The sequence below is a fragment of the Lepidochelys kempii genome, chromosome 2 (assembly GCF_965140265.1).
Source record: "Lepidochelys kempii isolate rLepKem1 chromosome 2, rLepKem1.hap2, whole genome shotgun sequence".
Classification (NCBI taxonomy): domain Eukaryota; kingdom Metazoa; phylum Chordata; order Testudines; family Cheloniidae; genus Lepidochelys; species Lepidochelys kempii.
This window is the reverse complement of record NC_133257.1, coordinates 147,217,891-147,244,125: the sequence shown is the minus strand read 5'-3', so window position 1 is coordinate 147,244,125 and position 26,235 is coordinate 147,217,891. Positions and strand designations below refer to the sequence as shown.

The 26,235-nt window shown below is 47.8% G+C and overlaps 1 protein-coding gene across 5 annotated transcripts in view; it reads right to left on the bottom strand.

Annotated features, from left to right (window-relative positions):
* The window catches only part of NFX1 (nuclear transcription factor, X-box binding 1), a 238,251-nt gene that overhangs the window by 158,321 nt on the left and 53,695 nt on the right, over nt 1–26,235 (bottom strand). For 4 of the 5 annotated variants that reach the window (XR_012157390.1, XM_073332429.1, XM_073332432.1 and 1 more), the window contains exon 6: nt 7,419–7,490. The exons of the other annotated variant lie outside the window; for it this stretch is intronic. Coding sequence is in view for 3 of the 4 variants with exons in the window: in XM_073332429.1 (XP_073188530.1) it covers nt 7,419–7,490 (72 nt within the window). In the remaining variant the exon portion in view is untranslated. The remainder of the gene's footprint in view (nt 1–7,418; nt 7,491–26,235) is intronic. 5 annotated transcript variants of the gene reach the window in all.

Below are 26,235 nucleotides of genomic sequence, written 5' to 3'. Positions count from 1 at the left end.
GCCGAGGTAATGGCCACAGAAATGCCACCTTCCAGGAAACGTAGAGGAGGTAGTGAGGGGCTTGAACGGAGGTCCCATGAGCCTAGAGAGAACCAAGTTAAGGTTCCAAGGAAGGACTGGGGGGCGTGAGTATGGAAACATCCTCTCCAATCCTTTAAGGAACTGTACCACCACTCCGAAAACACCGAGCCCCCCGAAAACCCTGGATGGAAGGCAGAGATGGCTGCCAGGTGCACTCTGAGTAAGGACGGGCCAGCCCCTGCTGCTTGAGGTGCAGGAGGTACTCGAGGATGGCTTGCACCGGGGCCTGGCACGGCCGCACCTGTCGGGGCTCACACCAACACGAGAACCTTTTCCACTTGGCCACATAGGTAGCCTTGGTAGAGGGCTTCCTACTGCCAAGCAGAATCTGCTGCACAGAAAGGGAGCACTGGCTCTCTAAGGCTTTTAGCCACAGAGCTTCCATGCCGTCAGGTGTAGTGACTGCAGGTCGGCGTGGAGAAGCCGCCCGCCGTCCTGTATGATGAGATCCCGGTGTAGGGGCAGGATTACCAGGGCCTCCACCGACAGCTCTAGAAGTGTTGTGTACCAGTGCTGGCGGGGCCACGCCAGGGCGATGAGGACCACCGCCACCCTGTCCCTGCATACCTTGAGCAGGACCTTGTGTACCAAGGGGAGTGGGGGAAAAGCATACATCAAGCCCCCTCCCCACGGGATTGCAAACGCGTCTGCGACTGAGCCTGGGCTGTGGCCCTGGAACGAGCAGAACCGCGGGCACTGGGCGTTGGCCCCGGTGGCAAACAGGTCTACCCGGGGAAACCCCCACCTGCGGAAGAGCGAAAGCACGACATCCGCTCTGAGCGTCCACTGGTGCATGTGATACGACCTACTGAGGTAATCTGCCAGCTCATTTTGCACCCCTGGGAGATACCACGCCTCGAGGTGAATGGCATTGACTATACAAAAGAGGAGAGGCCTTGCAACAGAGCAGCGAGGAATGGGCCCCACCCTGCTTGTTTATATAAAATATGGCAGTAGTGTTGTCTGTCAGAACTGTCACGCTGTGACCACTCAGAGTGGCGTGAAAGGTCTAACCTGCCAGACGAACCGCCCTGAGCTCCTTCAAAATGATATGGAGCGACCGCTCCGCTCTGGACCACAAGCCCTGAGTCCTGAGGTCCCCCAGGTGAGCGCCCCCATCCGTGGTCTGACGTGTCCATCACCAGAATCAGGTCCGGTTGTGGGGCGGCAAAGGGGATGCCTTCGCAAACCACAGGCTTGGACTGCCACCACAGCAGTCCCTTGGGGCTGTCACTACCAAGTCCAGGGGGTCCCTGCCTGGGCGGTACACCGGAGCGAGCCACGCCTGCAGAGTCCTGAGTCTCACTCTGGCATGCCTGACCACATGCGTGCATGCTACCATGTGGCCCAGCAGCTGCAGGCAGCACCTGGCCGTTGTCTTTGGAAACTGGTGCAGGGAGGCCACCTCTTGCTGGATAGCCCGGAATCGGGACACTGGAAGGCTTCCCCTGGCCTGCACCACGTCCAGGACCGCCCCTATGAATTCCACTCTCTGAGTTGGCACGAGGGTGGACTTGGGGACATTGACCAGGAGCCCTAGCTCATGGAACAATCAGAGGGCCACCTCCACGTGGCCCCGCACTTCCGCTTCGGATCGACCCGCCAGGAGCCAGTCGTCAAGGTACGGGTACACCCGGAGGCCGCCACCACCGCCATGCATTTCGTGAACACCCGTGGGGCCGCAGCTAGACCGAACAGAAAAACCGCAAACTGGTAACGGCCCACGGTGAAGCGCATGAACCGCCGATGTGCTGGGTGGATGGCAATATGAAAGTACACGTCCTTCATGTTGAGGGCAGCGTACCAGCCTCCCGGATCCAAGGAAGGGATGATGGTGCCCAGAGAGACCATGCAGAACCGGGCCTTGACCAGGAACTTGTTGAGCCCACGCAGGTCTAAAATGGGACCCCTTTGGCCTTGGGAATGAGGAAGTACCAGGAGTAGAAACCTTTCCCCCTTAGGCTGTACGGCACCGCCTCTACAGCCCCCGCCTCTAGCAGCAAGCATACCTCCTTCTCTAGAAGATGCTCGTGAGAGGGGTCCATGAAGGGGTGTGGGAGGGAAGAGAATTGCAGCAAGTACCCGTTCCATACCGTGCATAAGACCCAACTGTCTGATGTAATGCTGGACCATGCATAGGAGAAACGGGACAGGCGGTTCACGAAACAAGGAGACAGATCTCGTGACTGGTCTGGTACGCTGTCCTCGAGCGCACCTTCAAAAGCCTGGCTGGGATTTGTGCTGACCTTGGTTCTGACCCGGCACATTATTATTGTTGTTATTGCGCCGTTGCATGTTATCCCTGCCTTGCCTACAGTAAGGCTCATGCCTATGACGAGGCTGGTACTGGCGCTAAGGGGGAGGCTGCAGCTTAAAGGGCTTTCTTTGTGTCACCGGGGTGTGCATACCCAGCGACTTAAATATAGCCCTCGAGTCCTTGAGGCTATGCAGCCTCTCATCTCTCTGGTCCAAAAGGAGCCCGGACCCTTCAAAGGGGAGGTCCTGAAGCGTACTCTGGACATCAGACGGCAGGCCAGACTCCTGCAGCCACGCCGAGTGCCTCATAACCACCCCGACGCGATTGTTCTGGCCGAATCCAAATTGTCTGCTGAATCCAGGGAGGCCTGGAGAGAGGTCTTAGCTACTCCCTTGCCCTCGTCCACCAGGGCCGCGAACTCCTGTTGGGAACCTTGCGGGAGGTGTCCTTAAACTTCCCACTGCCACCCAGAAGTTAAAATTATACCTGTTGAGGATGGCCTGCTGGTTAGAAATCCCCAACTGAAAGCCCCTCATGAGGATACCTTTCTGCCAAAAAGGTCCAGGCGTTTTGCCTCCTTGGCCTTAGATGCCGGGGCCTGTTGTCCATGGAGCTCCCTTTTGTTCACTGCAGAGACCACCAGGGAGCATGGACTTGGGTGGCAGAACAAGAATTCGTAGCCCTTTGACGGGGCAAAGTACTTGCACTCCACACCTTTGGCCGTTGGAGCACTGGAGACCGGGGTCTGCCATAAAGTCTTATAATTCGATTGGATGGTCTTAATGACTGGAAGCGCTGTTCTAGATGGACCTTCGGGGATCAAAATGTCCACCATGGGGTCCTCCTGCTCAACCATCTCCTTGGCCTGCAACCTCAAGTTCTGGGTGACCCTACGCAGTAGCTCCTGGTGGGCTCTGTGGTCTATGGGTGGAGGGCTGGATGCCGCTGTTTCCGCCACTGCCTCATCCGGGCATGACAAGAAGGTTAGCAGCTGCTCATCCCCCTCTGGCTGGTCCTCCTGCTCCCCTTCTCCCATGGGAGGGGCCTCCGGCTTGGACCGGTGCGGGAAACCTTGGGGCGGCACCGGACTCGGTGCTGGTCTCTCCAGTTTATCCTCGGGGGATGCTGGAGGCCTGGATACTGTAGCTTCCAGCGCTGCTGGATGTCGGTGCAGGGATCAGGACCACTGCACCGAGTAGCTCGCCCTGGATGGGGCCCTTTGGCGCTGTTGATAGGCCCAAGGAGTCCAGAAGGGCCAATGACCTGGCGGCCCCCATTGGGGGTGCCACCCCATCTGAGGGTCCTTGCTGTCCAGGGCACGTTGCAAGTAACTGTAACGGCTGGAGTTGGCACTGGACTGTGGCGACACCGATCGCAAAGGCCATGGCGGTGCCAACAATCTGTGCTGGCGGGAGGTTGACGAGCGGCTCCTAACGGAATGGGAGCAAGACCAGCACTGATATTCCTGGGACTGGGATCAGCGCCGGCATTCTCGGGACCAGGATTGGCGTCTGCGGGAGTCCTCCAGCAAGGGCCATCTCGACCCCTCCCGGTGCCAGTCTCTAATCAGTGCTAGAGAGCGTTGTGCCTCTTCTGTTACTTCCTCGCGCCGAACGACTCCCGGTACTGCGACTTCCTTTGAGCCGCAGGTAACTGGGAGTCCGCAGACATGGAGCTTGACTGGGACCAGCTCCGGGAGCAACGCCAGGACGGTGTCCTCAAACAGCACACCATTGCTGGCTTACCCCTCAACGGAACCTGTGGCAAGGGTGCCGGAGGATTCTCCCTGTACAGGAGGGGGCTCGTCGCCGACAGTTCAATGAGGTCCTTTGCTGCCTCAAAGGTGCCAGGCGTGGAGGGCTGATCCATTAAGTCCTCGAGCCCATCGTCTGCACTGAGCTCACTTAGGCCTGGGCTCAGTGGGGCTTGTGGTGCTGCAGCCATCGGTGCTAGCGCCGGTACAGTGGCCTTCCCGCTCTTATCGGTGCTCGGGGCCTTGGAAGATGCCGGCCTCCTGTGCAGGGAATGTCCGCATCTTCCTTTTGGCCGTGCTGTGGGCCACACCGGGGAGGACGAGCGGTGCCGGGACCTAGTCTGGAGCTCTGGGGCCGACAGCTTTCGGTGTTTAGCCGGTGCCAGGTCTCCCAACGACTCCGCGGCACTATGCACCAAGGAAGCTGGAGCTAACGTCAAGCACTCCAGGCCTGGTGGCTGCAAGGTGGCTTCCATCAACAACTGCTTCAAATGAAAGTCTCTTTCTTTCTTTGTTCTCGGCTTGAACGCCTTGCAAATCTTACACCGGTCAAGTTTGATGTTCTTCCCTCAGGCAACATAGTCACGAGCCATGGAAGTCACTAACTAGCATAGGCTTGTGGCACAAGCCTTAAACCCGTAGGCCTGCGGCATGCTGGAAGCCTCCAAGCGCCTAATCACGTAAGTGTCCACAACAAAGGTATGCTAACTAACTTATAACAGCTATCTATGAGAAAGGCTAAGGGACTGCTCTCATACAAGAGAGAGAGGTTGTTCCAATGCAGCCACGGACGGTAAGAAGGAACTGGACGGGGTCGGGTGGCAGGGGTCTATGTGCATGGAGCAGTGGCGCCACTCAGGGGGCTCCGCTGGCCCGACGGGAGCTGCTAAGGGGAAAAGTTTCCGATGCTTGTGCATGCGTTGCGTGCACACCTAATGTGGAATGGACGTGAACAAGCACTCGAAGAAGAAACACTATTTCACTAGGAGGGTGATGAAGCACTGGAATGGGTTACCTAGGGAGGTGGTGGAATCTCCATCCTTAGAGGTTTTTAAGGCCCAGCTTGACAAAGCCTTGGCTGGAATGATTTAGTTGGTGTTGGTCCTGCTTTGGGTAGGGGATTGGACTAGATGACCTCCTGAGGTCTCTTCCAACCCTAATATTCTATGATTCTGTGATTATAAGAGCTGTCTCAAGCGGGACAATTTGACATGACAATTTGGTGAGACTTTCAAAACTAATTTGTAGCTTTGCACACAGGAACATAGACTAGAAGAGACTTCCTGGGTCACCAAGTCCAGTCCCTCATGATCAGAGGTAACCCCTTCATATAAGTTTATGAATGGGATTATCAAACTCCTCCTTAAAACCAGTTAAGTGCTTTGCCCCCCACTACTCCTTTTGAAAGGCTATTCCAGAATCACACTCCTCTGATGGTTAGAAACCTTCTAATTACCAGCCTAAATGTATTCATGACCAGTATATACCCATTATTTCTTGTACCAAATTGGCCATTGTCTCAAACAGGTCTTCTCCCACCTTGCTGTTTATGCTCTATAAATACATCAGGGTGTAATCAGATTTGGAGCAAGAAGTGCCATGCAAATTTGAAGCATAGGAGACAGGCTTTGTCCCAGGACAGTGATTTGACCAGCTACAGATGAAGCGTCTGTGTCACCAATACAGACAAAGTTGTGAGGTGACAGATTCATCAGTTTGCATGAGATGAAACTGAGGCTGGGATTCAGGGATCTGTACTAGTAAACACTGTTAGAACTGAAAGAAAAGGAGTACTTGTGGCACCTTAGAGACTAACCAGTTTATCTGAGCATAAATTGGTCTCTAAGGTGCCACAAGTACTCCTTTTCTTTTTGCGAATACAGACTAATACGGCTGCTACTCTGAAAACTGTTAGAACTGGAGTTACTGGAGAGTTTGAAAAGTCGACAGTAAAAATCAAGGTTAGAAGAGGTATGGCTGAAAGAATCAAGCAAGTCTGGCCAACAACCCAACACATCCACTTTTCCACAGTGGCAGCAGCTGTGAAAGGGCATTCACCTGACATTAGTGGTGGAAAAAGTTAGAAGCAATAGGAAGTTGTTGTACTTGCTCTGAAGATATATGCTGTCCACTAATGATGTGGTGGAACAGTTCTGGAGTTCTAAAGCTACAGAACTTTCAGTCATGAACTAACTAGAAGCCCAAATCTTGGTTCTGATTAGGATTTTTACTACTGAAATGCCAGAGTATATATTAACATCTAATTCTTACTTCACAAACACAAACTTTTAAAAAAAAAATCCTAAAAACTCTTGTACACATTTTGTTTCTCACATTGAGCGTCATGACAAGATCTTAGTAATGCAATTTCGTTAAAATATGGCACTAACTGAATTTTTTAAAAATAGCAACACATTTTTTGCTTCTACTGAAATTTTAAAGACTGTTTACAGGGTTTGGAGCAGTGGTTCTCAAACTGTGGGTCAGGACCCCAAAGTGGGTTGTGACCCTGTTTGAATGGGGTTGCCTGGGCTGCTTAGACTTGTCAGGGCCCAGGGCCGAAGCCCAAGTCCAAACCCCACCACCTGGGGCCAAAGCCTGAGGCTACAGCTTTGCCCTTCCAGAGAAGTGGGGCTCAGGCTTTGGATCCCCTCCACCCACCTACCCTGGGCAGCAGGGCTCGGGTGGGCTCGGGCTTCGATCCCCCCTCCTGCGGGTCATGTAGTAATTTTTGTTGTCAAAAGGGAGTCGCAATGCAATGAAGTTTGAGAACACCTGGTTTAGAGCAACATGTTTACATCAACTAAAAATTATCTCAATCGTTTACCTAATACAAATAATATTTAAGATTACTGTAACAATTAGAATTTTTTCTCTGTATATATCAATTTCAGTTTCCATTCCCTGTTTCTGTGGATCTCATACAAAAAAAGGGAAGAGAATTTAAAAATATATGAAAATGTAATTGTAAAAATGAAAAATTACCAGGATGACTCTATTTCAGATATTATTTCTGTCCCTATTTAGATTTTTTAAGAACAGAGTAGATTTCAAATATATTGCATCTAGTTTTCACCAAAGTTGTAAGAAATAGCTTTGGACATTCCCAATACCCAGACTGGAAGTATACCCCAAAGAATGGTTTCAGAGTCGCAGCCGTGTTAGTCTGTATCCGTAAAAAGAAAAGGAGTACTTCTGGCACCTTAGAAACTAAATTGCCACAAGTACTCCTTTTCTTTTTACCTCAAAGAATGGAAATTTATTACAACTTGTATTTATAAAATTCCCTCTTATTGTTTGTACAAAAAATAATCAAAATAATCTCACCTTGTTTGCCCACATTCACATGTTTTTGTCATAAAGGCAGGGCATGATGGGCAAGGACCTGGATGGCAGAGGCTTAAAAATGAAAACATTTTAATAAGTCACAAAAAATGTATGGTATCTTTATTTTTAAACTTGTTTCACTTGTCAGAGAAAAAGTTTCTACAGTCTGCAGCGTTACAAAAGGCTTCTAAATTTAAAACACAACAGTACATTATCAGAATATTTGTATATTAATATTTTTCCTAAAGTGTTTTACAAAGTTATATTTACACTAACAAAAAAACTTAGTGACAATTCAGGATCTACACCACTCACCCAAATCCCTGAGAGAATGGAAATAAGTTAAGGGCTAGGTCTCCAGTATTCTTTGCCACCTTCACATCAACTACAACACTGTTGATGATACACTCCTGGACTCTAGCAAAAGGCGTACCTACCTTTCAAATCTTCTCTTCTGTGACATCAACCCTCTAAACTTTTTAGACATTTGGCATACATTTTAATAACATTTTATTTCAGACTCCACAGTTGTTTTTAACTCTCACTAACATTTACCTTTGGGTCTGTGTGTAATGCCAACAGACCATAGGCAGGCGGGATTGAACCCGGAATCTCTGAAGTTTCGTGTATGAGCCTCTACTGCATGAGCTAAAAGCCAGATGGCTATAGCTAAAGCTGTAGCAGACTCATCAATCTCTAGCTGGGCTAGGTGCCACTAGACGGGGACAGAGTGCCACACCCAAGCAGGCCTGGGTAACGAGTACACTAAAATTGAAGTGAAGAGGTGATTTCAGACTGTGTAAAGATACTTAGTCTAGCTTTAATCTAACTCACTCATAACATGGCTAAAAATAGCAGTGAAACCATGGCAGCACAAGTTTCAGCATAGGCTGTACAAGCCCACCTGGGACCCTGGCTATATTCTTACATTCCTAGCATGCAATGAAGCTCTTGCCACCATGGCAGCACTGTTATTTTTAGCTGTGCTAGCTAAAGTTGTGTGGGTTACACACAAGCTGCAATCACACCTTTGATTGGAGTGTAGGCATACCCTTTGTGAAATCTGTTTTTAACTTGAAGGCTCTATCATTAAGCTCAAAGAACAGTAGCTGATTCTTTTAAATCCAGAAATCCAGGATTCTTTCCATACAGCTGTCCTGACTAGGGGCATCATTACACAATGCCAAGTTACTAAGGAGGTCAAAAAGCCATGCTGTGTCATTGTAGATTGTACGCTCGCTTTGACAGGGAACCTCTCATTCTGAAGTCCAAATGACCATAGCACTTTAAATCCTATAAGCAGGCATGAAAGAATTAGATTTGTATCTGTAAATTTCAGTAAATATTGACTTCACTGTACTCACACAAACTGATGAAAAAATATTTCCATCATAATAATGAAATTTACTGATAGACATTTACAGTAAAATAAATGCTGCTTGAGAACTTTGTTTGATTTAATATTTATTGTATATATGTTGACATATGATCTTGACAGTTTGTGTTTGAATTTCAACACCTACTGTCATTAAATAATTGTTGTTGACCCATCCCCCATTGTCCGACCCTCCTATAGTTTCCTGCATCAGTGAAAGTTTAAAGTAAAAAATAGAATGCTTTAAAACTCATAATTTTGCACAACCATGAAAATTTAAAATCAATACAAATTAAAAATGCTTAAAAACAAAAATCAAATTCAGCCAAGCCCACCTGTGTCTGTAGGGATTGAAACAGGGATCTCTGAATCTAAAAGTATGAATCTCTAGTGCTTGAAATACAGAACCAGGTGCAGACTCAAGCTACTAATTGTGATCTAGTCCCTAAAGGTCACTAAAGACTACACTTTGTCAGGGTGGGTTACAACATCGTCTTCTAAAGTTCTCTAGTATACTTGGTGCACTATGTTCTCCTAATCCCTCTGCCGTTGTGGAAATAATGCTAATGTTATAATTATAGCTTGTGTCCTCAGCAACACTGTGTCAACATTAACTTCCATGTTAACCATTATATGTCATCGGTAACAATGACAACCTTGAATAGTAACACTATGTCAATATCAACATTCAAGACAACTTTTATATTTAAAGTTTAAAAACATGTTGCAATCTTTAGCAGGCATTTTTCTAGTGTATTCAGAGAAAAGTATGACAAATTAAAGCATTAGATTGTAGGAAAAATTTTGTCACATGGCATATTTTAAAAAGTCAAAACTAACTTTGTTAGTTGTTTGTTTTATAACAATGCAACGTTAGAATTAGAAATTAAAATCACAAAAGTAAGGAAATGCAAAAAAGCTCAATGTCTCAGTGACATTAACTGATCTCCAGTGCACATATATGTTTTTGATTAGCCATTAGACTCTTAAACACTCACCCTTAACTGGAACCCACTTAGACTGACAATTCCTCATGTACTGAGGTTGCTGCTCTCCAGGGGAGGAGAAACTCTTGGGAGACTAAAAAAGGCCATGGTCATAGGAGATATGGGAATATATTGGGTATAAGGTGACTGAGAAAACAGTTGGGAAACTTGCCTGCCTGTGAGAAGTCTGTGGACATCACAAGAAACCTAGATGGACTTCTGATGATTGTTGTGGAGAATCATAGAATATCAGGGTTGGAAGGGACCTCAGGAGGTCATCTAGTCCAACCCCCTGCTCAAAAGCAGGACCCATCCCCAATTAAATCATCAGAAGTCTGTGGTCATGTTACTTGAGAAATCCTGGAAGCTAAATTTAGACTACTAGGAAGAAGGTTTACATACAAGGCCTCCATGGAAGCCTTCTCTGAAATGCTTTCAAGTCCATGCCTGGTCCAACTAGGCACAGAGAACTTCAGTGTAAAGAGGACAAGTTTAAGTTTACTAGGCACTTGGGAAGATTTTTTGGAAGGGGAAGCTTGTAGAGAAGGAATGGGGGCGCCACTTTAATTAAAATGAAACCAGACTGCAAGCACGTAAAATAGGATACTGGAGAAGCGTTTAAACTATGAGGTGGGGGAAAGCTAACAGGAGTTAAGGAGCACATCGATGGACAGGGACACAGTACAACTGCATCTGTATATCCAGTAAAGAATAGGAAGCAAAATTACAATTGAACTAGAGGATAAGAACAGGACAAGAACACATGAAATTTCAGTAAAATCATCAAGCTGTCAGATTAGGCAGTTAAAACAGATGCTTGGTAAAAAATAAAAATGACAGATTAATTTCTCTACATGAACATGACTCTAAAGCAAAAATTAAAAGAACAAGAATATCTTTCGCTGGCACTGTGGAAATATGGTGGAATGTCAAAAATCAGTTGGATACCATAATACCTGGTTACAACACAGTAAAAGACAGACTAGGCCAAATAAATGAGGGAGCAATATCTAAATATTAGGAAAACCTTTTTCACAAGGAAGGTGGTGAAGCACTGGAATGGGTTACCTAGGAAGGTGGTAGAATCTCCTTCCTTAGAGGTTTTAAAGGTCAATCTTGAAAAAGCCCTGCCTGGGATGATTTAGTTGGGGATTGGTCCTGCTTTGAGCAAGGGGTTGCACTAGAAGACCTTCTGGGGTCCCTTCTAACCCTGATATTCTATGATTCTAAAGGATTCCCTAGAATGTTACCTCTGTTCTTGGGGAACCAGGGCATAGCACCCAGCCTGTCTGAGTCATGAAAGACACCCCCCCCCCCAGCCTCTGCTTGAACCAAATCTGCATCAGAAGAAAGACTTACAAAAAGCAATGAAAAGGCAGTAGGAGACACACCTAAATCCCTGGGACAAGGATGACAGGATTAAGGAAACTCCCCTAGCCTCATTTGCATCGAAGATGGGACAAGGAGGCATCTCCAGTAGCATACAGAATGGAGAACAGAGATTGCAAGCCAAGAATCCCATGGAATTCTGGGACCAGAAAAGCAGGGAAGCATTGCATGATGGGCAATCTCTGCTCCAGATATTAATGAACCCACACCTACACACACCCAGCTCAGTAGTTATCAGACCAATTCTAGTAATAAATCCTTTACTGGTATCCAAAATAGTGAAGCTCCCTAATTGCATTGTGAGCTCCCTCCAAGGAACGCCGCCCAAAGCCAGGAATGATCAGCTCCCATGGTATGGCCTGAACACAACAACTTTGGTATACTCCCTTGTTTACACATAAACATATCTAGTATTCTCCCTTGAACCATTGTTTCTTCTCTACAAAAACCACATTATAGTAGAAAACCTTCCCTTGCTTCCCAGGTCACTCTCAGCAGCGAGATACCTTCCAGGACGAACTCCTGTGGAAATTGTGGGGACAGTGTTCAGAACGAGGAGTAATGGTCTCAAGTTGCAGTGGGGGAGGTTTAGATTGGATATTAGGAAAAACTTTTTCACTAAGAGGGTGGTGAAACACTGGAATGCGTTACCTAGGGAGGTGGTAGAATCTCCTTCCTTAGAGGTTTTTAAGGTCAGGCTTGACAAAGCCCTGGCTGGGATGATTTAACTGGGAATTGGTCCTGCTTTGAGCAGGGGGTTGGACTAGATGACCTTCTGGGGTCCCTTCCAACCCTGATATTCTATGATTCTATGATATGATTCTATGAATAGGGGCTCCCTGCAGCTGTTGGCTCTCCCCAAGGCACAGAACCCCAGAGGACAGTATGACCGTGAAACAATCCATCAGTCTCCCCTGCCTCTGTGCTTACTCACCATTTTGGGGCTCCTGTGGGTTATGTGCACTCGCTTTCGGACAGGCAATTTCTGCTATTGTGCTTGTCTTTAAGTACGGCCGAATCATTGATCTGTCTGGTGTGAACAATGCTGCCTCTGTTAAGTGTTGCATTTTGGCTTTACAGATGCAACCTTGAGATCCCAGCTGTCTTTGTTATCAACAGCCAAAAGACTCCAAAGAATCAGGAAGCATATTCAAAAAACCAAAGAGGACATGCTGCATGAAGTGATGCAGCAGTCCATTAACGAAAATCAAAAAGTGCAGGGGTGGCAGGAGAGCGAAAGGAAGATCTGCCAGCAGAATGAGGATCGCCAGCATCAAATCACGGAGCAGCTGATAAGCATAACTGAACACCAAGCGGACTCAATACAGGCGCTCATAGCAATGCAGGTGGAGCACTTCCACGCCCCCCCCACCCCCCATGCAGCCCTTGTCCCAAAACTCTTTCCCTTGTGCTGCTATGTCACCGCCAACCCACTTTCCCCAACGTCCGGGTTCTTATCATCACCAGCTGCTTTCAACACCTGTGGCTTCACCACCCAACCCTGCAAACTACGACCCTTACCCACTGCCACTCAACCCCCGTTACTATGCATTTTAGCCAGCCTGAAGTGTAGCACTCATTGCGCGGCACTCCAGACAGAAAGACTCATTATTATAACAGAACATATGCAAATCTGTGATGTCCCATTCCCCACCGCACCCCCTTCCCTCATCCCACACAGCACAGATGTGTCATGCCCTTTCTGTTTCCCAAGAAGTTTTGTTTCTTTTCAATAAATGAATTTTCTGGCTTTGAAAACATTCTTTATTATTGCATTAAGTAAAAGATACCGTAACCCATTAAAGCAACAGGCACTGCAAGTCAGTGCATCATACGTAGCAAACACAGATTCCTACTAACATTGGAACCACTGCACTTCACTCTTGTGCAGGGCACCAAACGTTAGTGGTGGCTTTCAGCCTCAAATGGCTCCCTCAGGCATCCCTAATCCTTGCAGCCCTGCGCTGAGCCCCTCTAATAGCCCTGCTCTCTGTTCAAATTCAGCCTCCAGGTGTTGAACCTCCAAGTTCCATGCTGAGTGAATCTTTCACCCATCCCTTCACAAATGTTATGGAGGGTACAGCAGGCGGATATAACCGTGGGGATGTTGGCATCGGCCAGGTCCAGCTTCCCATACAGACAGCGCCAAGGGCCCTTTAAACGGCCAAAAGCACACTCCACAGTCATTCTGCACCGACTCAGCCTGTTGTTGAACTGCTCCTTGCTGCTTTCAGGGCTCCCTGTGTAGGGTTTCATGAGCCACAGCATTAAAGGGTAAGCGGGGTCTCCAAGGATCACAATGGGCATTTCAACTTCCCCTACAGTGATCTTTTCTGGGAAGAAAGTCCTGGCTTGCAGCTTCCTGAACAGGCCTGTGTTCCAAAAGATGCGTGCGTCATGCACCTTTCTGGACCAGCATGCGTTAATGTCAATGAAACGCCCACGGTGATCCAGAAGCGCTTGGAGAACCATGGAGAAATACCCCTTCCGATTAACTTGCTTGGAGGCTAGGTGGGCTGGTGCCAGAATTGGAATGTGTGTGCCATCTATCACCCCTCCGCAGTTAGGGAAAGCCATTTGTGCAAAGCCATCCACAATGTCATGCACTTACCCAGAGTCACGGTTCTTCTGAGCAGGATGTGATTAATGGCCCTGCAAACTTGCATCAACACAATTCCAACGGTTGACTTTCCCACTCCAAACTGGTTAGCGACCGATAGGTAGCTGTCTGAAGTTGCCAGCTTCCAGGCTGCAATAGCCACCCGCTTCTCCACCGGTAGGGCAGCTCTCAATCTCTTGTCCTTGCGCCACAGGGTGGGGGTGAGCTCATCACACAGTCCCCTGAAAGTGGCTTTTCTCATCCGAAAGTACTGCAGCCACTGCTCATCCTCCCAGACTTGCATGACAATGTGATCACCACTCAGTGTTTGTTTCCCAAGCCCAAAAGCGGTGAGCATGTCCGTGAATGCCACAAGCAATCTCATGTCGTATGCATTATGTGAGTCAACATCATCCTCGGACTCCTCACTGCTAGTTCGTAGCTTAAGGAGTAACTTGACTGCAATTCGTGACGTGCTGGCAAGACCCATCAGCATATTCCTCAGTAGTTCGGGATCCATTCCCACAGACCAAAAGGAAAGACAGAGCACGCAGTACAAAAAACGTTGAAAGATGGCGCCAAGTGTGGATGGAAACACAGGGATTGCTGGGATGCGAACTGATGCAACACATTGGGACAGGACCGAGAATGCCACACATCCTCACATCCCCTTCCCACTAGCCACAGTGCCAGAATGGAAAGAGGTGCTCTTTGGGACAGCTGCCCACAATGCACAGCTCCCAATGCCACTGCAAGTGCTGCAAATGTCGCCATGTCAGTGCACTTGCAGCTGTCAGTGTGGACATACTGCAACGCTTTCCCTTCTGCGGTCTCTGAGGGTTGGTTTAAACTCACAGCGCTCTACATCTGCAAGTGTAGCCATGCCCTTAGGAACATGATTTGGATGGAGCTGGTGAAGTTGGGGGAGGATATGGGAAAATATGATAGTCAGCCCCTCAGCATTCTAATTTATGCTTAGTCTCAGATCATGCAGAGAACAGAGTTAATGCAGGGAGCCCTACTTGGCCCACTGCCCCAGTACAGAGTGCGTCCCCCACGCCCACTCCCTGTTAAAACCAAATCCCTGCCCTCTCTTCTGAGTGGAGGCTCTTGAGAGAGTCGGCCGATCAGTAGGTGTGCCTGGTTCCCCTGGGCCTCCCCAGCTGATCGCAAGACTTCAGTGTGATGTATGGGGGAGACCCACTGTGAAGGCTACAGTGGGAAAACCCAGGGATATTAGCCCAACTGCTAGTGGACACTGGAGCATCAGTAAACATTCTAAGTCCCCAGTGGCTCTCCAGAGGGAGATCCACCGCTAAACAGGTTCAGCTCAGCGGGTTTGGGGGAGAAATCCAGGAAGCTCTGGTCTGGCAGGATGTTCCCTTGCAAATTGACAGACTACAGGGGCAAGTAGAATGCTGGGCTCATGAGAGAAACGAGAAGGGAATCCTAAAATGTACCTTTCCTCTGAACATTTCAGCTAACTGTGGATCTAGCTAATGGTGTGTTATGGAGGTTAGAATGGGGGCCTGCAGAGATCTCTGCTGTGCATCGTTGTGCTACTATAAAGGCACCCACAGCGACCCTAACGTCCATTAGTGATTAGTGGGTACAAGAATTTCCTACGGTATGGACTAAAAATAAGGCAGAGTGTGCAAAAATAGATGTTGAAGTTTTGATTGAGGGAAAAGATCCCCCTCCTCAAAGGCAATATAAGTACCCAGCTGCAGCAGAGGAAGGCATTACAAATACTAAAGACAGTCTCTTGGAACAAGGGGTGCTCGTGCCTAAGCAAAGTATCTGCAATTCACCAGTATGGCCAGTTCTTAAGGCGGACGGGGTCACTTATGGAATGACAATAGACTTCCGTACATTAAATGCAGTCACCCCTGCAGCAGCTCTTGTAGTAGCTAAATACAATGAAATCATAGCAGCAGTAGCAGCTGACTCAAAATGGTTCTCTGTGATCAATTTGGCTAATGCTTTCATGGCTATACCCCTCCATCCTTCATATTGGTATAACTTTGCTTTTACCTATAGGGGACAGCAATATGCCTTCAGCTGGACTCCCCAAGGTTTCCATTCTTCCCCTAGTATTTGTCATGCCCATGTCACTAAAAAGTGGAACCATTTGTGCCCTGACCACCACTCACGCGTAATTTCATATGTGGATGACATTTTAATACACACGCCCCACTTCGAAAATGATCAAGGAAATCACCAGGGAGGTGTTGACTATAATGTAGGAAACTGGATTGAAGGTAAATAGAGAAAAGGCTTAGTCAGTATAGCAACAAGTGAAATACTTGGGGGTGTGTCTTGGGGAGGATGGCCGGACTCCCGATCAACAAAGGATAGAAATGATAGGAAAGCTACCTGCTCCCACTGACGCGCACTCCCTACGAGCTCTCTTGAACTTTTAATTTTTCCACAGAGTTCACTGAAATGTTCTCTTACAAAGCCAAACCTCTGTATCAATTATTTTAAAAAAAAACAACAGGATTTGGGAATGGGGGCCAAACCAACAGGATACCCTGGCCACCTTGAAATAAGGTTTGGCTAGTGCTCCTACCCTGGCTTAACCTGACTCTGCCCTGCCCTTTGTGATTCAACTGGCCTCCTCAGAAACAAGTGTCGGAGCTACTCTCAACCAAAGGCAATGCAAAGAGCTCAGAGTTATTGCATATGCCTCCAGGCTCCTTGATCAAACAAAGCCAGGCTTTACCCCCTGTGAAAAGGAGTGTCTTGAATTGATCTGGAGCCTCATGCATTGGGAATTTATTCTTGGACAGTCAAGGTCATTGTTCAGATAGTGCAGTCCCCTCTCAACTACATCATATCGGGGAAAATAGAGGATGGCCAGGTCTCTAACCCACGCATTGCTCAATGGACCCTCACCTTAGTAAACCAAGGAGTCGAGTTTAAAAAAAGATCAAGGCATTTCACCAGCCCCAGGTGGGCTAATTATAGAAGGAAACACCAGTCAAGGGAGGCATGAAGCTTGCAGATGCTAAACAGAAGGAGGTTGCAATTTGGTTTACAGATGGCTCAAGTTTCTACCATACGGGTCATCCCTGAAGAGGGTATGGAGCCATCTGTGTAAATGATGGAGAGATGCTCCAAGGACGAGTTCACCCCCATTCTGCCCAAGCAGCCCAGGTGGAGGCAGTTAGAGCTGTCCTAGCTTATGAAACCTGGGACACTTCTGTTACTATTTACACTGACTGGATAGCCAGAGTAATCACTGCGTGGCTCCCCCTTTGATTGAAGAGAGAAATGATAGCCACAGATGGGCGCTCCATTTCTCATTCAGACAAATGGAGACATAGCAAATCTGATCAAGGAAAGAACTGGGGACACCTTGCTGACGCACACAAAGGGGCATCAGAAAAATCACTCAGAAGAAGCACACTGGACCAATAGAGCTGATGTCTTAGCCAAAGCTGCTGCTACTCGTAACCACACTAGAGACACAGACCAGGTAGAACAAATAGAGGCAGTAACTACCTGGGGAAAAAAATTAGGCAAAGGAATAGATACCTTGGACTTAAGTACCCTTCAGGATGGTGATACAGAAATCCTGTCCTTAGCCAAGACAGTTAAAGATCCCACAGGAAAATACAGGATTGAGCAGGTTGGAGATGTCCGGTGGGCAGTGGGTGCAGGTGGTCAAAGGCACTGGATAGTCCCCAGCCAGGTACGGGGGAACTTGATTCTGTTTGTGCAAGAGCAAGGGCATAAAGGAAAACAGGATACTTTAAATAAGGTTAAAGATACAGGGTGGGAGGCAGGCATGAAAGCCAATATAAATCAGTGGTGTGATAACTGTCTGCAGTGCACCATGGTTAATGCTAATCGCCAGGTTTGAAAAAATGCATTGGGGAAGCAAAGAATAGAGGGTCCCTGGTCCCAGATTCAGATAGATTACATAGGCCCTTTACCCACCACCAGTAGAGGGAATAAATACTGCCTAGTAATAGTAGATTTCTTCTCTAAATGGGTGGAAGCCATCCCTACTAAAACCAACACTGCCTCAGTCACTGCTAAGCAGCTCTTTAACACAGTTTTCTCAAGAGTAGGAATTCCCAGAGTAATTGATTCAGATTTGGGATTTCATTTTGTGGGAGATGTTATGTAAGAGCTATGTAAGGGTTTAGGCATTAAGCAACATTTCCACATAGCTGGACACCCTGAGTCCTCCGGACAAGTTGAACAAACCAATCACCCACTAAGGGAAACTTTAAAAAAACCAAAACCCCAAATAAAGAGCTCAGGGAGGGACTGGGATGAAAAACTAGCAATCATCTTAATGGCTAAGAGGCTCTAAGGCGATACATGGGTACACTCCCTTTGAAGTTGTGACTGGAAGGCAAATGCGCATACCTGAAAGTTGGTGGATTGGGAGTGGCAACAGATGAATGGGTACAAACCTTAGTAGAGGTGAGAGCTGCATTACACAAGTGAGTGTCAGCACAGCTAGACATAATACAGCAAAATATGGACAAAAATTAGGCTGGGGAAAACCTCCATTAATATGGGAATTAAGCCAACCAGTAATGTACAGGAAGTTTTCAGCAAAGGAGCACTCTTTGACACACACCTGGGATGGCCCCTGCCTTACTGTGAATCTGGCCAGCCCCAGGGTTTATCAGGTAGAAATCCTGAATGGAAAAAATGGGAAACCATGGCAGAAATGGTTTCATTCCACAGCTCAAAGAGCAGAAGGGTAAACCACTTGACCCTCAAGGATTATTATAACCATCTTCTCCATCTTGTTAGCCTCCCTTCTTGGTTAGCAAGAAGGAATGGCTTGGGGCTGTTGGAAAATACGCGTCGGGTGGGTTTGTCAGTGCCTACCCCGATGTTGAGGCAGGAAAAGGCCAGAGAAGTCCTCGACTTATTATGGCCACCCTCACGTAGGTCACTGCTTCATATTCACCCTGCAATATTGGTTCAGACTCTCCCAGTATATACCAGAGGAGCGTGGGAGTTTGTTCTCTCTTCTCTTTCCCCGCACAGGTCCCAAACACGAGCCATGACATCCCACCTTTGCACCAGAACTCTGCTGTTCATAAGTGTCTAGAGTCCGATGCTGTCCAGGCTCTATGCTGAACCTGTGATCCCTCTGAACTCTGGAGGTGCTTGCCAGCTGGAGCCCAGGAAGTAAAATTGCTGTGCCACATGCATGGATTCTATAGGAATGGAAGCAACCCCCTACACTGTTAGCAGCTCCTCGGGTTGCCCCTGGAAAAGTGTTGCCAATTGTATGCAGAGTGCCACCAGGGAGTCACTCAAGTTTTGTTATGAAACTAAGACCACACCAGACTCTGTCCCATTCTTCTGTAAGCCACTGTGGTCTCGAAAGGGACATACACCATCAAACGCAACCAGTAACAGCTTCCCAAGTGGCAGGATAGTCCTGGTCTCCTCTGCTGTTTGGGGAGCAACCACGCCCCATGTGTCATTGTTGTCATCAGAACCCAGACACCTCTGTTACCCAGAGATGAACTGCAGCGGTCTCTGATCTTGCCAGCAGGCAAGAATATTATCACATAGTTCCTCATAAACTGGGAACCGCTGAACTGAACTTTAGCTGGACATGACTTGATTCAGCCAGGTCCCCCAGACTGGGTAGTTCCATTAAAGGGCACACGTTGTGATAAGCTCATGCCAACAATTTGGTTTAAATTCTATGGGCACACTGCCATTTCAGAGGGATTCCATGAGCCTGGATTGTACAGAATGGAATTGGGCCAACAACAAAAAAACATTTTAAATTTTGACCCTCTGATCACAAACCTCGCTCCCCTCTGACGTTTAAGAGCCCCAATTTCAGGACCCCTGTGTTAAAACTGGATCAACAAGACCATTTGGTTCTTCAACCTCACACTTCTCTAAAGGAGGTTCAAATCCACTTAAAAGGCATGAATCTCTCTCACATAGCACCTGTATGCACTCCCTTGATTGGAACTAGCCATAAGGGTTGGGATGAATGGGTAAAAATATGGCACGGGGCTGACCATGTAAATAGAGTAAAAAGGAAATTAAGTGACTGGATTGCACTTGTAGGAAAAGGAATCTCTTTAGTTGACGCCGCAAACATAGACGTTCTGGCTAATAAAATATCTGATGCCACCGAAAATGTAGGAAAGATGGGAACCCCATTAATAGCATCTTTGAAACAATTCAGTGAGGAACAGCAATTAAGAAGTGAGGTATTTCCTGGGTGGGAAAGACTCATAGAAAAAGATGAAGAGTTAATGATGTCTGGTGTACAGTCCCTCCAGAATAATGTCACATTGACCTCAGCGTGTGAGCAAGCTCAGGCTCTTACCCAGAATATAATCATAGGAATGATTTGGCAAGCCAGAGCAGGACAAATTTCCATGGAGGCAATCAACTTGATTCGGCCTCATGTAACGGAGGAAGAATTAGTCCTCTGGCCCTGGTGGAGACTAGTTAATGCTTTGTACAATTACCACCAGCAAAGCTTTCAGTTATTCTTGATAACCGTGGCAGGTACAAGGAAATTAGAGTAATCCACCCAGTAGTCCCACTGGGATTACAGGTTAATCAGGGGTAGGCAAACTAAGGCCCGTGGGCCGGATCCAGCCTGCCAGTCATTTTAAGCCGGCCCTTGAGCTCCTGCTGGGGGGCAGGGTCTGGAGCTTGTCCCACTCTGGCGCTCCAACCAGGGAGCAGGGTTGGGGGATTGTTCCACGCGGCTCCTGGAAGCAGCCACATGGTCCTGCTCTGGCATTCTGGCCAGGGCACAGGGTCGGGGGTTGCTTCACAAGGTTCCTGGAAGCAGCCACATGTCCTCCCTCTGGCTCCTACGTGCTCCAATGGCTCCACTCCAAAGGCCCCCTCCAGCTGCAGGGGCAGTGCGCCAAGCTGCCTGGCCAAGCCTCTGCATAGGAGCCGGAGAAGGGACATACCACTGCTTACGGGAGCCACTTGAGGGAAGTGCCACCCAGATCCTGCACCCTTGAGCCTTTCCACATGCTCCAACCCCCTGCCCCAGCCCTGATCCCCTCCCACCCTCCACACCTCTCGATCCCAGCTCAGAGCATGCTCCTGCACCCCTCATCCCCAGCCCCACCCCAGAGCCCACACCCCCAGCCAAAGCCTGTACCCCTTCCCACATCCCAAACCCCTGCTCCAGCCCCGATCCCCGTCCTGCCCTCCAAACACCTCAGTCCCAGCCCAGAGCACCTTCCTACACCCCAAGCTCCTCATCCTCAGCCCCACCCCAGAGCCCTCACCCCCAGCCCGAGCCCTCACCCCTCACCTCACATCCCACTCCCCCGCCCCAACCTGGAGCTCCCTCCCACACTGTGAACTTCTCATTTCTGGCCCCACCCCTGAGCCCGCACCCCCAACCCCAATTTTGTGAGCATTCATGGCCCGCCATACAATTTCTATTCCCAGATGTGGCCCTTGGGCCAAAACATTTGCCCACCCCTGGATTAATGATAACTCAGTAATGTACTCCAGAGATCCTAACACTTGGGCCTGGAAGAAAGATAATCTGTGGAACACAGTAAATGTAAGGGGGTGTAGGAGAAACGAAGGTTTGGGCTATATCTGAGAAGACCAAGCATTAGAGGAACATGATGAATGCCTCTTCCCACAACCTGGGAAAAAGTCTCACCGTTCCTTTGATGTTATCCAGGAAGAGGGGTTATTTTATTATCTGTGATGGTAAAGCGTGTGTGTGTGTGTAAGAAAGATGTAATATTGCATTGATTAATGGACATTGGATTCAACGTACAGTACCTTATTAATCATGGTTTCTGTAATGTAACCACTATTGTTAGTTGTGATATTAAGTTTACTGTGCCTATATGGAATTTACAACATTTGAAAGCTTATCCTGAGCTCTACAAGGAGGTTTCCCCCATTTCCCAGGGAATGGGTCTCACTGCCATTGAGGAACTATTAACTCATCCCTCCTTACAAACTGAGCTGCAGAAGCTTAGAACTTTGGGGGAGAATGGCAAACTCAAGATTCAACACCACAACCAGAAGATCTCTAGGCTAGCAGTTACAGTTAGAAACACAGGCCATCACTCCTGGTGGGAGACTTTTCTTGGGTGGAGCCCTAGTGCAACAGGTCTTTTGAATATCATGCTTCACCCCATTGTGGTGATGATCGGTTTCCAAATTATACTAGCAATTGGTCTGGTTCTACTGGTTTGCTGGATCCAGCGACTGCAATGGATTGAAGATCAGACCCGGTACCACAGAGTAAGGATATGACAGGGATACTCGTTCAGCGCAAGCACCTCATCAACGGGGAGACTTGTTACCTAGAAGCTCTGTGTTCTTGGGGAACCAAGGCACAGTATGCAGCCTGTCTGACTCATGAAAGACCGCCCCCCACCCCACCCCCAGCCTCTGCTTGAACCAAATCTGCATCAGAAGAAAGATTTACAAAAAGCAATGAAAAGGCAGTGGGAGACGCACCTAAATCCCTGGAATAAGGATGATAGGATTAAGAAACTCCCCGAGTCTCATTTGCAAGGAAGCATCTCCAGTAGCATACAGAATGGAGAACAGAGATTCCAAGGCAAGAACCCATGGAACTCTGGGACCAGAAAAGCAGGGAAGCATTGCATGATGGGCAATCTCTGCTCCAGATATTAATGAACCCACACCTACACACACCCAGCTCAGTAGTTATCAGACCAATTCTAGTAATAAATCCTTTACTGGTATCCAAAATAGCGAAGCTCCCTAATTGCGTTGTGAGCTCCCTCCAAGGAACGCCGCCCAAAACCAGGAATGATCAGCTCCCATGGTACAGCCTGAACACAACAACTTTGGTATGCTCCCTTGTTTACACATAAACAAATCTAGTGTTCTCCCTTGAACCATTGTTGTTTCTCTACAAAAACCCCTACCTATCCTCAAATAAGTGTTCTGATGCCTGGATCCAAAATCTGTATCAGTTCCATAGGGACTTCATCTTCTCCTCACTAATCGTGCTGGGGGCTCTGACTGACTCCAGCACTCCGGACTCTCAGCCACCACCACCACCTGGGATCTCCAATTGATACAAGCTTCATGGAGAGGTGAGAATCCATCTCGCTCTCTCTTTAAGTATAGCCTTCTGACCCTGACTTTTGTGATAAGTTATAGTTTTGTAAACCTGACTTTTATAATCAAATTTAAGTTAGATTTAATATTATAACTGTTTTGTTTGTTTGGCTTCCCCATGGTTATCATCTGGCATGATTAAGCCGATTGCTTCTCTCGGTCTCTCTCTGCCACCCTCGTGGGTGTTTTTTGGTTTCTTCATTCACTCTGCAGCAACGCTCCTTGTACCTAAGCTTAAAGATCCCTGCAGCACTCAAAAATCCTGTGGGGTTTGCTCATCAAGTGGGTTACTTCCACAACAATTGTAATGTGAAAATGGGGACAGAGACATGCTGAACCTGGAACATATGAGGGTGGCATCTTGGAAGTGCTGCTCAACCCACTCTGCTGAGTCCAGGGGCATATGAGGGGCCAGACTGAAAGTGCTGCTCGACCCAGCCTGCTCAGGCGTGCTCTATTCCAGTGCAGGGCCCATAGCATGAGAGTGACAGCTTGGAGGTGCTGTTTGCCCCAGTCTGCTGAGTCCAGGGACTCCAGCTTGGGAGTGCTGATTAACCCAGTCGTCTCAGACACGCTCTGTTAATCTGTGCCCGCATGTTAATCTGTGGTTCTGTTGTGTGTGTGTGGTTGCTGGTGAGTATTTGCTTCAGGTTGGAAGGCAGTCTGTAAGCAAGGACTGGCCTGTCTCCCAAGATCTGTGAGAGTGATGAGTCATCCTGTAGGATAGGTTGTAGATCCTTGATGATGCGTTGGAGAGGTTTTAGTTGGGGGCTGAAGAACCACTAACCCAGGAACCTATCCTTGCAACAAAGCCCGTTGCCAACTGTGTCCACATATTTGTTCAGGGGACACCATCATAGGACCTAATCACATCAGCTACACTATCAGAGGCTCGTTCACCTGCACATCTACCAATGTGACGTATACCATCATCAAGAAGGGTTTCTTCAGGTATGTTGGCAACAAGAAGAAAGCCAAGGAAAGTGTGGGCCCCTTACTGAATGAGGGAGGCAACCTAATGACAGAGGATGTGGAAAAAGCTAATGTACTCAATGCTTTTTTGCCTCTGTCTTCACTAACAAGGACAGCTCCCAGACTGCTACGCTGGGCATCACAACATGGGGAATAGATGGCCAGCCCTCTGTGGAGAAAGAGGTGGTTAGGGACTATTTAGAAAAGCTGGACGTGCACAAGTCCATGGGGCCGGACGCGTTGCATCCGAGAGTGCTAAAGGAATTGGCGGCTGTGATTGCAGAGCCATTGGCCATTATCTTTGAAAACTCATGGCGAACGGGGGAAGTCCCAGATGACTGGAAAAAGGCTAACGTAGTGCCAATCTTTAAAAAAGGGAAGAAGGAGGATCCTGGGAACTACAGGCCAGTCAGCCTCAACTCAGTCCCCGGAAAAATCATGGAGCAGGTCCTCAAAGAATCAATCAATCCCGAAGCACTTACATGAGAGAAAAGTGATCAGGAACAGTCAGCATGGATTCACCAAGGGAAGGTCATGCCTGACTAATCTAATCGCCTTCTATGATGAGATTACTGGTTCTGTGGATGAAGGGAAAGCAGTAGATGTATTGTTTCTTGACTTTAGCAAAGCTTTTGACATGGTCTCCCACAATATTCTTGTCAACAAGTTAAAGAAGTATGGGCTGGATGAATGCACTATAAGGTGGGTAGAAAGTTGGCTAGATTGTCGGGCTCAACGGGCAGTGATCAATGGCTCCATGTCTAGTTGGCAGCCAGTGTCAAGTGGAGTGCCCCAGGGGTCGGTCCTGGGGCCGGTTTTGTTCAATATCTTCATAAATGATCTGGAGGATGGTATGGATTGCACTCTCAGCAAACTTGCGGATGATACTAAACTGGGAGGAGTGGTAGATACGCTGGAGGGCAGGGATAGGATACAGAGGGATCTAGACAAATTGGAGGATTGGGCCAAAAGAAATCTGATGAGGTTCAATAAGGATAAGTGCAGGGTCCTGCACTTAGGACGGAAGAACCCAATGCACAGCTACAGATTAGGGACCGAATGACTAGGCAGCAGTCCTGCGGAAAAGGACCAAGGGGTGACAGTGGACGAGAAGCTGGATATGAGTCAGCAGTGTGCCCTTGTTGCCAAGAAGGCCAATGGCATTTTGGGATGTATAAGTAGGGGCATAGCGAGCAGATCGAGGGACGTGATCGTCCCCCTCTATTTGACATTGGTGAGGCCTCATCTGGAGTACTGTGTCCAGTTTTGGGCCCCACACTACAAGAAGGATGTGGATAAATTGGAAGGAGTCCAGCGAAGGGCAACAAAAATGATTAGGGGTCTGGAACACATGACTTATGAGGAGAGGCTGAGGGAACTGGGATTGTTTAGTCTGCAGAAGAGAAGAATGAGGGGGGATTTGATAGCTGCTTTCAACTACCTGAGAGGTGGTTCCAGACTATTCTCAGTAGTAGAAGAGGACAGGACAAGGAGTAATGGTCTCAAGTTGCAGTGGGGGAGGTTTAGGTTGGATATTAGGAAAAACTTTTTCACTAGGAGGGCGGTGAAACACTGGAATGCATTACCTAGGGAGGTGGTGGAATCTCTTTCTTAGATATTTTTAAGGTCAGGCTTGACAAAGCCCTGGCTGGGATGATTTAATTGGGTATGGGTCCTGCTTTTGAGCAGGGGGTTGGACTAGATGACCTCCTGAGGTCCCTTCCAACCCTGATATTCTATGATTCTATGTGCCAGCAATGCCCCTCTGCCATGTACATTGGTCAAACTGGACAGTCTCTACATAAAAAAATAAATGGACACAAATCAGACATCAAAAATTATGACATTCAAAAACAGTTGGAGAACACTTCAATCTCTTTGGTCACTCAATTACAGACCTAAAAGTTGAAGAATTGCAACAAAAAAACTTCAAAAACAGACTCCAACGAGAGACTGCTGAATTGGAATTAATTTGCAAACTGGACACAATTAACTTAGGCTTGAATAGAGACTGGGAATGGATGGGTCATTACACAAAGTAAAACTATTTCCCCATGTTTATTCCCCACCCCCCACTGTTCCTCAGACTTTCTTGTCAACTGCTGGAAATGGCCCACCTTGATTATCACTACAAAAGGTACACACACACCCCCCGCACTCTCCTGCTGGTAATAGCTCACCTTAAGTGATCACTCTCTTGTTACAGGGTGTATGGTAACACCCATTGTTTCATGTTCTCTCTCTATATAAATCTCCCCACTGTATTTTCCACTGAATGCATCCGATGAAGTGAACTGTAGCTCACGAAAGCTTATGCTCAGATAAATTTGTTAGTCTCTAAGGTGCCACAAGTACTCCTTTCCTTTTTGCGAATGCAGACTAACACGGCTGCTA